Source organism: Furipterus horrens, unplaced genomic scaffold (genome assembly GCF_987537825.1).
Source record: "Furipterus horrens unplaced genomic scaffold, mFurHor1.1.pri manual_scaffold_3, whole genome shotgun sequence".
Classification (NCBI taxonomy): Eukaryota; Metazoa; Chordata; class Mammalia; order Chiroptera; family Furipteridae; genus Furipterus; species Furipterus horrens.
This window is the reverse complement of record NW_028327173.1, coordinates 78,754,571-78,766,704: the sequence shown is the minus strand read 5'-3', so window position 1 is coordinate 78,766,704 and position 12,134 is coordinate 78,754,571. Positions and strand designations below refer to the sequence as shown.

Below are 12,134 nucleotides of genomic sequence, written 5' to 3'. Positions count from 1 at the left end.
CTTTGAAGAGTCCACTTGTGTTTGGATGTGGTGATAAACCTATCTCTGGCTCTCCTTTGAAGAGTCCCAGAGTCCCTGTGTTTGAGTTGAATATCTTCCCCCTTTGATCTTAGAGACATTTGTGATGAGCTTCGGAATGTTCTTTCCTGACTTGTATGCTGATATTTTCTTTTGCTTTACTGTTGACTCAGAGACCAACCCCCTAATTCAAGATTCAGTTACATTTGTCCTTTGCTGTTAATTATTTTCTATTGGTTTGACCCAGTTTCTTTGTACCTTAAATGGGCAATACAAGAGAATCTCCTCTATCTCGAGGTCTTAGTTTAATCACACTTCTAACCTCCCTTTTGCCATGTAATGTAGTATTGTCACAAGCTCTGGGGAAAAACCATGGGCATCTTTAAGGAAGCGATTATCCTGCCTACCACAATTAGGTTATTTTCCTCTTTATGAACTTAAAGAAAAGAGCCGTTCAAATCAGTGGTGTCTCTCAAATAACTGCCTCATTTATTGGCATGACAGAGTTATTGCTACTGTTTTGTCAGGGTTCTCTTCTAGACAAAGAGGTCTCTGGTCTCATTGTTCCTTTTCCTAACCATTCATGAAACACGTCTTCCCTAATTCAGGTGTAGTTTCATTCAGTCCTGTGCTAGGGCTAATGGTAACCTCAGAGTTAAAAGGTGGTGTGAAGGGTTTTTGAGAATTCATTCTTCTGTTTTCAGTTATAATGTTTTAAAGTTTGAGGTAGCCTAAGTTGTTTATAGATATTCCCTATTTTGGCAATTTGGACCTATAAAATATGTCCATATCAGTGTAAGCCCTCAGTCATGGTTGGGTGATCATTCTTTCCTCAGCTTTCCATTTTAATTGCTCAGTTTCCTTCAAGTCAGTAAGTGAGTCTTGTAGTGCTTTAGTATCACACACAGCTGGGGAGTGAGTGTGCATCTAACATGGGATGCATACTGGCCGCCATGGGCCTGGTTTTTAACTCAAAATTCGATAACTTGTCTAGGCTGACATCTATGAGTAAGAATCTTAATCAGTTTTATGTCAGTGTTTCAAGAAGAAGTATAAATTGGGGAGAAGAATATTGACATTTTAGACTCTAGAAGCTTAGCAGCTCAGGCTGAAAGAAATGTTTTCATTCTTTTAAAAAATTCTATTATAACCCTTGAATTACAATTATGTTTGATAGTTGAGATATCTCATAATTCTAAATGAGTAGTATTCTAGATGAGAATTTGACAGATTGTACACCCCACATGCTTTACTAATGGAAGAAATCTTTTTTCGTTTTCTTTCAGGTTTAACCAGAATATCAGTTAGGTTCAGATCCACAAGCAGGCTGAGCCCATGAGGTTCTCTTTAGGAAGCGAGAGTGTAAGGGATACATATGTGCACCAGAGCCCTCCATACCCTGACCGAAATGTGTTTGTGGTATGGAGTTGCAAAGAACATACTGTACTGTCACTTGTACTGTTCTGGGACTCGAGATGAAATGGGACAGATGTTAGTTGACTGGATACACAGCATCTTTTTCTGGTCATTGTTTTCTGAGACCTCATTTTCTTGGTTTTAGCCAGGGGCATTGGGTTGTTGGTAATGACATTTTTCTATAGACAAGTGTTCTGTGTCAGATGATGGTGTTGATCCTTGTTTATAGGAAAGTTTTAAGGCATGAATCTAGGAGAAAGGTAATTGTCCAAAAGCCAGGCCCGAGATAGACACCAAAAGAGTGATTCTGAGTTTTTCTCAGGCATTGAGTATGTTCCTGCTTTGAACCCCATCCCTGCTATTTCAGAGGATGAGGTATTCTTTTTGAGGGGGCATGGTAAATGCTTTTTAAACCCAGCTTTTAAATGGCATCTACCTATAGCCTGTAAACAAATACAGTACACATGTAAGTAAGAGGCCCTTAGATTAGAATTAATGGAAAAACTAAAGAGACCTTTGTACACTGGCACCTCACAACTGAATGCCAGGGGGCCATGTTAGAGTCAGAGTTCAATGAAAAACCAGAAGGACTATAGCTCAACTCCACCTGCTGGGATGAATTTCAAGGCGGATAATTTTTCCACTTAATAGATTGGGTTATAGCAAGGCAACAGTGTAGTTGTTATATTCACAGATTGGCTGAAATAGTAGAAATAAGTGTCTCTTCTGGGTGTCTCCCTCCCTGTTACTGTAATTAGTAAGATATGTTAGATTACAGGTGGTTACAAAGATAAGATTATTCATAGAGTAATAAATGTCTACAGTTAACAGAGCACAAACTTATAAAATTTGCCTTTTTCCATAATGTGCAGAGTATCATAAGTATGTTCAAGAGATATAGTCAACGGACTTCAGTGGTAAGAGAGAATTTGCAAAGAAAAAACAGTCAAGAACAAAACCCAGAGCAGGAAGCTGAATACAGATAAGAACATACAAAAGACAGAATCATAATTCTTCTCTGATTATCCCACATAATAGATACCCACAGTTAGTTTACCGCCTTTTATGTATCTTAAAAATTAACACTTTGTTACCTGTGTACAAACTTTTGAAAAGATGCATCATAATCATGAGACAAGCAAAAATTGATTAACTTAATAGTAGCACTAAAATCAATGAAACTGGTAACATTTTGTGTACTTTCATATATACTTTTGCGCATGAGGTCTTATAATGTCCCTAAAACATTTTGAAAGGAGTTCTTAAAATTCCCACAAAAATCTATTTTATAGTCATTTCAGATATAAAGGAAAAAAGGCCCAAACTAGAAAATAAAAGTCAAAATCTCACAAAGTGACTGAAAATCCATGAATATATGTGATATTCATACGTTCCCTTAATGCTTTATCAAGTGCTATGTGAGGTAATTGCAATGCTATCCTGAAACCAGTCTCATTAAGGAGGTGCAGCAATGCTATTGTAATTCTAGAATTAAAAGCACTTATTCCATATAATGTGCGTTTCAGCGAGGTTGACATTTACTTGATTGGACTTGTCGGTGTCACCCTGAAGTTTTATCAAAGCTTCAGGACAAACCTGAACTTCAAAAGTTCAGAACTAATAATGCCACAAACAGTTATTCCTTCCAATTTCTTACAGGGAGTAAAGGATATACTTGAGCTGTCCTAAGGCCACTTCAGCCTAGAACAGTATTGCCTGGAAACGTTGGCACGTTCCCTTGCCAAAAAGATCTCCATGAAAACCTAAGGTGTTTGGGACTCACTAGGTCAAATAAACAGGTTCCACTGGCATACTAGCATACATTTTACACCTTCAAGACACAGCTTTTCCCAAACTCACTTGACCTTGCCAAAGAACACCCAGAACCACCACTGGGTCCCAGGACACTAGTTTTTTATGGAACACAGTTTGAGAAATGCTGTTCTAAAGTAAATAGTCTAAAGTAGTGATTCTAAAATCATAGTGAACATCAGAAACACATGGAACGCGTGTTAAAGTGTAGATACCATACCCTACTTCAGAGGTTTGCATTTGTAAGCCACTCCAAGTGAAGCTGGTGGAGGGAGGACTTTGAGTGGTGTTCATCTAGACAACGCCCCACACAAATCTCAGCTGCAGGAGGCCCTCCTATGGCCTCTGGAAAGGTGGGATTTGCCACAGTCAGCTGCTCAGATTAACCCAATGACATCTGAGAAGGTTCCAGGGCACCTTGGGGGGGGGGGGAGGGGAGTACTTGACTTGACTCCTGGCTCTGCCTCTCCTCACCAGGTGACCAGGCAAAATGACTGCATCTTAAGAGAGGAATAATAGCAGTTCTGTCTCAGGGGATCTGTGAAGCATAAAAGAAACTACCTAACAAAAAACCATCATACAAGTGTTATTAATCAGAAGAATGTGTCAGTCACAGCAGGAAAATCCCAGATGAGTTTTCTGTCTTCTGCCACTGCTGAGCCTTTAAGAAAGCACATTCTGGCAGCTAATGAAAAAAAAGACGCTAAAAAACAAAGAAAACTGCAGTGAGAGGGAGATACATAGTGGGTTAATTAATTTAAAAGATCTGATTGTTCAAAAAAAATCAACTCACAAAGCCCTTAATTATGCTGGCTCTGAGACAGTGTTTCAAAGTTACAGTCTGTTGATCTTTGAACACACTCCCTCTTCTATTCTATCATGTTTTTCATGCTGGTTAAATTTTAACATCAAGAGAATGTGAAAAAAATTCCTCCACTCAAATACATATGAATCAGATCTAAAAAATTTAGCTGAGATAGTTCCAATCTTATAAGCTAGCACCGTGGGAGGATAAGGTGTTCTTAATCTTCTGCCTTGGGAACGCTGGCTATTTGTGCCCTTCAGTTATCTTTTCTCTCTCCTCTGACTTCAACTTCTGCTCACCACTCTCTAGTCTCTCACTTATCCATGCATTCAGCTGTGTCCGGTTTAAAAATGAGTAACACTTTCCTCAAGCCTCCGTATTTCCCTTACTGCCCTTCTGTTTCTCTCCTCCCTCTTGCAGCCAATCCTCCATAAAGCACAACCACCTGTAGCTATTGACACACACTTACCTCCAGTCATTGCCACGTGCTCTGGTTGCCACTTCGTCACTCCTGACTGTGTTCTTCCAAGGCTTCAAGTGATTTCTTTTGGGTAAAATCCAGGGGACACGTAAATCCTCATCTTCCCTAGATTCTCTGCTGCCTTTGACATCTGAATCACCTCCATTTCAGTGACTCCATCTCTTCAGGTTTCCCTTTTATATTTCTGGCCATTTCTCATTTTCTTTCCCAAGCTCCTCCTTGACCCGTTCTTATGTCTGGGTTCAACAGCTTGTTTGCCTCTCCCTAGGATCTCATTTACTTTTCTGTTTTTTTCTACCCCATGTATGCTGATCCCCAAGCCTTTCCCCCAAATCCACATATATGTAACCAGCTGCCTTCTGAACAGTACTGCTTGGATGTTTTAAGTATCTCTCAAGTTCAGTTTGTCCAAACTGTGGTCATCACTTCCCAACAAAATCCATCTCTGTGTTGTCATTTCTCTCAGCAAAGCCATTACCTTCTGCCCAGTGACTTTCCCCTAACCTGCGATCTCTCCCTATTTCCCCACCTGGTTAGTTACCTTCTTAATACCTCATGGCTGTATTTTCCTCTTCTCCATCTCCACCACTGGCATTGTATCACCTTGTTGACTACAGCTACCTTCTAGCTACCTCACTCATGGTCCTCTCATTCCATATCATACCTCAAAGGTAATTGGCCAGGCCATTAACCTCTTTTAGACTCAGTTAAGAGTTTCATTGATTAGGATATGTTTCCACTTGGTGATATATAAAATTACTGAGATATAATCTAAATTTTTTGGGGGGGGTAGCACATAGCTGATGGGCTTGTAATTCCTAGAAGCTGTTATTAATATCACCAGAAAGAGCCTTTGCTTCCGGTAAGGTGACCTGATGTGGTTAATATCCATCTCCTAATTCAAAATGTTTACCAAAACCTTACTCTTTGTTTTTCAGAGTGACATTTTCCTCAGACATTATGACAAAGGGCCATGTAGGAATAAGCTTGGCCATTCAAGAGCCTCAGTGATATGGAACCGAACACAGGTACCCTGACCTTAAAAGGAGCATGAGATAAACCAGACATACGATGGCTTAAAATGCCTGCCTATTCATACTCCTTACCCATTCTAGCCTGGGAGGTTCTGGGAGTTCTGGGGCAGGGCTGGGGAAGAGTAATGGACCAATTGCCTGGAGTTAATTGATGAGCACAAGACTTCTGCACATATTATCAGTGACTTGCAGATTGAGGGCAGATGCTCTTTCCTCCTGGGGAAAAAAAAAAAGGTAGAAGGACTTTCCTAAAGCCCTTTGCGGCATATTTGCTATGAAAGGCAGTGCTCTAAAACCCGATAAGCCCTTGCTGGGGCTTAGATCCTTCTGTACATGCCATTGTGTGTTTATGTGACAGGTTCAAAGGGAGTCCTGGTTTATTTTTAATAGTGTCTCATATTTATTGAAAGCCATGTTCCTTTTGAAGAAGTCAGTGTTAATAGCCTAGTAATTATTATTAACATCCCTATGAGACTGTTGAGGAAACTCAGGTAGAGAGAGAGAGCCAACACCAACATTTCAAGATTATGTTGAGCTTGTGCCAGAGCCTGAGTTAGCATTTGGTTTGTTCTCACCTTTGATATAGTCTTTGGTGTTGTCCTGGTTTATTCAGTTCAGACCGTTGTTGGGGACCAGATAAAAGGTCCCATAATTGTGACTGTTTTATGTGCCTGAGATGGTATCTTAGTCAGTTCAGGCTGCTATACCAAATTACCATAGACTGGGTGGCTTAAACAACAGAAATTTACTTCTCACGGTTCCGGAGACTGGAAGTTCAAGATCAGGGTGCCAGGAGGGTTGGGGTTGGGTTCTGGGCTTGCTGGTTTACAGATGGCCATCTCCTCATTGTGTCTCACATAGCAGAGGAAGTAAGCTCTCTGGTGTCTCTCCTTATGAGGGCACTAATCCCCTCAGGAGGGGTCCACATTAACATACTGGGAATTAGGGTTTCAACATGAATTTTTTGGTGGGGGGAAGCACATAGTTGATGGTATAGTGTACATATAGGAAGATTTAACTGCTAAAATAGTTTTGTTTTTCCTAAACTTCCAGGTAGTTGGGATTCTTGTGGGGTTGGGCATCATTGCCTTGGTGACCTCACCCCTGCTACTTCTGGCTTCCCCGTGTATAATCTGTTGTGTCTGCAAGTCCTGTCGGGGCAAGAAGAAAAGGCACGACCCATCCACAACCTAAAGATCTCTGTCTCTGTGTCCGTGTGCCACCCATGTCTTATACATACAAGACAACACAGTGATAAAGCCCCACTTAGTGAACTCACCTCCTTTTTCTTGCCAAATTTTGGAAGTGCCTCTGTGTCCAGACTTTGAACTTGCCTGCCCGCCTGTGGCATCAGAAAAAGCCAAGCACTGGTGTGCATGTTCCTGTGTAAAGAGAATCGGGTTCTGCAGTCCAAGTTGTGTCTGTGGAGCATATCAGAAGCTTCGGGTTCCTGGGAAGGAACTAACACGTCATCATTTTATCATCTGAAGGATCCCACTGGACTCTTCAACTTCCAGCCAGATTCAAGGAGCCTGAGTGGACGTTCAGTATAATAAAGGTGTTGTCATGGTTGGCAATATACATGATCATTGAGAAGCTACAGTCTGCTCTGTGTTGATTTGACTACCATGGGAAATGTGGGGGAAAACCCATGGATAAGACTCTTTCAGGGAAAATTCTCATAAGAGTGATAAAGCAGGCTGCTTATCTTAGGAGTCCACGTGGTGGCTCTGCCTCTGCCAGCTACTGGGTTTGCTTTCCCAGCATTCCCGCAGCGACTTGGCAGAAACACAATGGGTTTCTCCTTGTGTGATCTCAGCTTCAAGCAGGAAAAACGTCTGTGCAGAGGAAGTTGTCCCTTCCCAGTAAAAGGGTTTCGGCATATAAAACAATATGGTCTAATTTAGTTTCTCTCTTGGCAAGTGTAAGTTTTTTAAAGTGATAAACTCTTCTCTTACAGCCAGTAGCTGCTGTTACAAGCTTGTTTTACTTGAAGGATTTGGGTGCAGTGGCAGAGGTTCAAAACCTTCATCATAGATAACAGGGACCTCTCTTAGCTCTGTGTTTGTGCACCCTACAGATGTAGAAGTAGACCTAAAAGTACACACCAAGAGTGAGTATTAAAAGCCCTTAGGTGCATCCAGACCCCATATAACTTGCCTTCTACCTAGAATTTCTATCCATTGGGCATGCCTTGATATAAATACAAAATAATAGTGTGTATTATTATACATAATAGTACACAAAATAAATGTTTATATAAAAGCCAGTCTATATTTCCCTCTGTGACTGTTTATTATAAATCAACCTAAAGATTTTTTGCATATTATGTATGTAAATTTTGGTTGCAAATTCTTAACTTACCCAAGTATAGACTCATAAACATAACTGTTTTAAAATAATAGTACTATCATCTCAGTTTGTAAAAACACTGATTGATAATCACATTATTTATGTATTTTTCAAACACAATTCAGAGCAGCTGTCTTCTCAGCAGAGTTTAGTATTTGTTAGGGCAATCTGAATTCTGTATGTACAAGGCACTGATAAAACAACAAAAATATATCAGAAATAAAATGTAAAAGCTTTATATATATTCAGTAGTTTGGATTTGTATCACCTCATTGGGACTTATTTTTCCATTATACCATTAGTCAGATTTTGAATAAACGGGTTTTGAAAAGACAGTGACTTTTTCTCTAATGACAGGATGACATAATTGCCATTAGTAATGTAGCCTGGTGCCTCATGAGAACTATATTAAGTGTTAACAGAGGTCTCTCCTTGAAGCCAGGGATACCACATAAGGAACTTTCAGGACCTATGATATGTTCTGAGATAACTGGATAACTAGATTATTAAATTGCTGCTATCCTGGACCTATTATTAAAGAATAATGCTTTGCCTATATAGTGGAATGTATCCTATGTGGGGATGTGTATATTTAAGGAACTTTAATTCACATACACACATACATATATGTGTGTGTGTATATATATGTATATATTACTTTTGGCCATGTATATTTTTATTTACAGTTTGTATGGAACATCAATGAGAACTCTGGGAACACTTCTGAATGGCAGCCAACCAAAAACATTTTAAATCATTTGTTAGAAATTTCTCAATATTGTGTCTTTATTTTCCTTCAAAACTCAAACGAAAAATATCAATACTCTATCAATGTATTTCATATTAGTATAAATATAAGTGTATGTATATATGAATAATTTGCCTTGTCTTACACTGCCTTATCATAGTTAAAGGCATTTGTAACTGCTCAGGGGATCACCGGAACTCAACCGAATTGAATTTTTGTATCAAGAATGTCAATAGTTGCAATGTACTACTCAGTGAACTCTTCAACCTTGGTTCCACAAAGAATCTTAAAACAGCGGCTGATTTCAAGTTACCTAAAGGCTGTGTTATTGAAGGTGAGGAGATCCTGAATCTGGAGTAAAAGTGGAAGAAAACATCTATGTTATTTCCTTGGAAAAATAAATGGAAGAAACTTGCCTTCTCACAGAGATACTATTATAATAGAATTCACGCCTTTTCTTTTGTGTAGAATAAGTAGTAGGGGTTGTTTGTTAAACAGATTTAAAATAACTGGGTTTAAGTTCTTAAATTTTGCAAAGTTCCTGGAAAATGGTGACTTATTCCTTGAAGAGCTAAATAAGTTGGCCTGTGTGAGATTGTCAGAATCAACAGGACAGACTGGTAGGTGAAACCCAAGTATATATCTGATGCATCAAAGGCGGAGATGTAAACTGATCAAGAGAACTTGTGTATACTGGAGAGAGCTGACAACTTTGCTAACAGGGACTGATGTTATCATTTTGGATAATTGGCCAGTGAAAGGGTTTATTTAACCTTGTCTTCTCCCTCTGTCACTTTATCCTTTCCTGCTAATTCTAATTCTGTACTAGGAAGAAATCTGGGTCTACATCATGATGTTTGGATATTGCGGCAAAACCTTTTTGTGTTTGGAGTGGGGCAGTATAGTCCATTTGAAATAGGAATTTAAAAATCCTTCACCAAAATTGTAATCTGGGTGTAATGGCTTACCATCCGGAAACACTCGTGGATGTAATGGTATAACATTTAGCCATCGCCCCTAGGAATTTTTCTGTTGTTCTTAGGTAGGGAGGTGAGGAGGAGGTCGTATGGAAGCAAACTTTAGAATCTTAGGCATCCTGTTTGTTCATGCCATGGGTGTTTGTTCTGGACTTGAAATCTCTCTTTTGAAGGAGGTCTTTGATAAATGAATAATTCACAGTGTGAATTTTCTTGTAGCCTGCATCACAAAAATGTTACCCATCCAAGTCTGAAAAATCTAAATGCTTATTTGGATGTAAATCACTGTTTCTTGGAACCCCAAATTTGTCTCTTGAAACTTACTCAGTATCTAAATATGTGAATATTACTTTAGCCTCCCCTAAAAGTGCTTCTAAAAGACAATGTTCATGAATGGATGCCTTTATGTGTATAGATCATTTACATATATGTGGCTCCAGAGACAATTTCAGTCAGAATGCCTTAGATGAGTGATGTTTTAAAGCTGTCACAACAGATATCTATAGGCTATTGCATCTTATGTTGATTCATGATCCAGAAAGTTTTGTTATGTATTTAAGCAGTTGCTGTCATAGTATATTTTTTCAATTATTTGAGAGAAAAATAGCTGTTTTAGTCTCTCTAGTCCCAATAAATGTGGAGCAGGAAATTAATTGTGTTAACTCTTGTTGTGCTGTATGTTTTTAGACATGTTCAATTTTATCATCTAGGAGCCAACCAAGTGCACTATTAAATCCTAGGGTCAGAATGAACAAAAAGTACCCAAATCTGCAGTGCCACTTATGGAAGTAACTCTCACAATCTTGTTTCTTCAAAGAAATGGGAGCAAATGTAATGCCTTCACTTGCTGCAGACTTTCTTGTTGTATGTGTGATACTCTGTGCTGCCAGGGCACCAGCATTGATTGTTTTCTAGAGAAATAACCAATAATTTAGGCCTTTGATTATTCTAATAAAAATGCTCCCAGACATCAAAGTCATTAGTTCTGTAAAACAAGGATTAGACTACATGCTCTCTCAGGTCAGTTCTAACCTTCCTAAAGTTTATGAGAGGAATGTGTTCCCTTGTTATAATTTTTTTTTTTAAGATTTACATTTGAGTGTTACCTTAAGCTCATTTCCATTTGATTAGTATTCAAGACAGGACTTCTCTAAAGTTGAGTGCCAGAAGTTGGTTAACAACTAGAACTTGTGTTTCTGCACAACTGAAAGCTCACATTCATATACTGGTGCTGATGCCTTTTTATTAAATATTATATGCTTCTACTATACCTCAGTACAAAGGTTTATAACTGACTTATGAATTGAAATTTTACTTTCTAATCCTTCAGTTTTGAGGAAATCAGTGATGTCATTTAAAAACATTTTGGATTATGGTTTCTTAATTTGCTTAATCATCTCCTAGAATGCCAACATTATTTCATTTTTAAAGTGTGTTTATTGTTTGCTAAACTTGAATTTGCATTCCCAAAGAATTTTTGAATGAATCCTCTTATACAGAAGATTTTAGTCAATGCCTGACCAGCAGACTCATTGCAATTATAATTAGGGTTTTCTGTAATTCAGTTATTTCCATTTGTTAGATTGTAACAACTGTAATGTTTTTAATATATTTTTACATATGCTTTTTAAAGAACTTTGAGAACAGTTCTATAAGTGGAACAGATCTTTTTCACAGAGAAAGCAGTGGTTTTGTGTTGATGTCTTGCCAAGGGTCACACTATGATGAGTGGCAGCCAGAAAAAGAATGCCAGACTGCTTGAAAGTACTTGAATGCTCTACATTCGTCAGTAGTTCTGAGCCTGCCTTCAGTCCCGTATCTATGAGTCCCAAGAGAATGTACTTCCCTCTCATTTATTTGCATCAGGGAAAGTATGTATAAGAGAATAATTTATTATTCTGAATAATCACTTTGACTCTGTGTTTTGGTCTGTCTGACAGTGTGCCTAGGGCAGATGACTACTCCTGAGATCAAACCCAGGCAGTCCCTGGGTCTCAGCCAGAGAAGGGCAGGAGATGGAAGGTGATTCATTAACTAACTGTATCTGACTTGCTAATATTGGAACTAGAATTATACTTTCTTCAAATGCCAAAATATTTGCTTCTTCCACACATATACAAAGTACATTCTCACAGGTTCCTTTTAATGTTTACAATCCAAACTCAAAGCAACTGTTAATACAGATCCAAACCCTTTCCAATTAATGTTACCAGCTTGTACTCTTGTACTCTGATGTGTATTTCTGCCCTTTCATCAAATATATATATATATATATATATATATATAGAAGTCAACCAAGTGACAGTTTCAACAGCAAGAAATGAGGCTTTAAATAATTAACTTACAGAATGAATTTCTTATGTATAAGAAGTATATAATTTCTTATATATATATAATTTCTTATATATATATGAAATTCATTCTGAAAGTTTTATTATTTCTGTTTCTATGTTTTTCAATTTTATCAGTTCCTTTTTTGTATGTTAAAATA

The 12,134-nt window shown here is 38.3% G+C and overlaps 1 protein-coding gene across 2 annotated transcripts in view; it reads left to right on the top strand.

Moving 5' to 3' along the window:
• RNF144B (ring finger protein 144B) overlaps positions 1-9,097 on the top strand; it is a 71,317-nt gene extending 62,220 nt beyond the window's left edge. For both annotated transcript variants that reach the window (XM_090269776.1, XM_090269777.1), the window contains exons 6-7: positions 5,471-5,560; positions 6,620-9,097. In XM_090269776.1, coding sequence (XP_090125902.1) covers positions 5,471-5,560; positions 6,620-6,760 — 231 coding nt within the window. In that variant the 3' untranslated portion in view covers positions 6,761-9,097. The remainder of the gene's footprint in view (positions 1-5,470; positions 5,561-6,619) is intronic.
• The last annotated feature ends 3,037 nt before the right edge of the window (positions 9,098-12,134 follow it).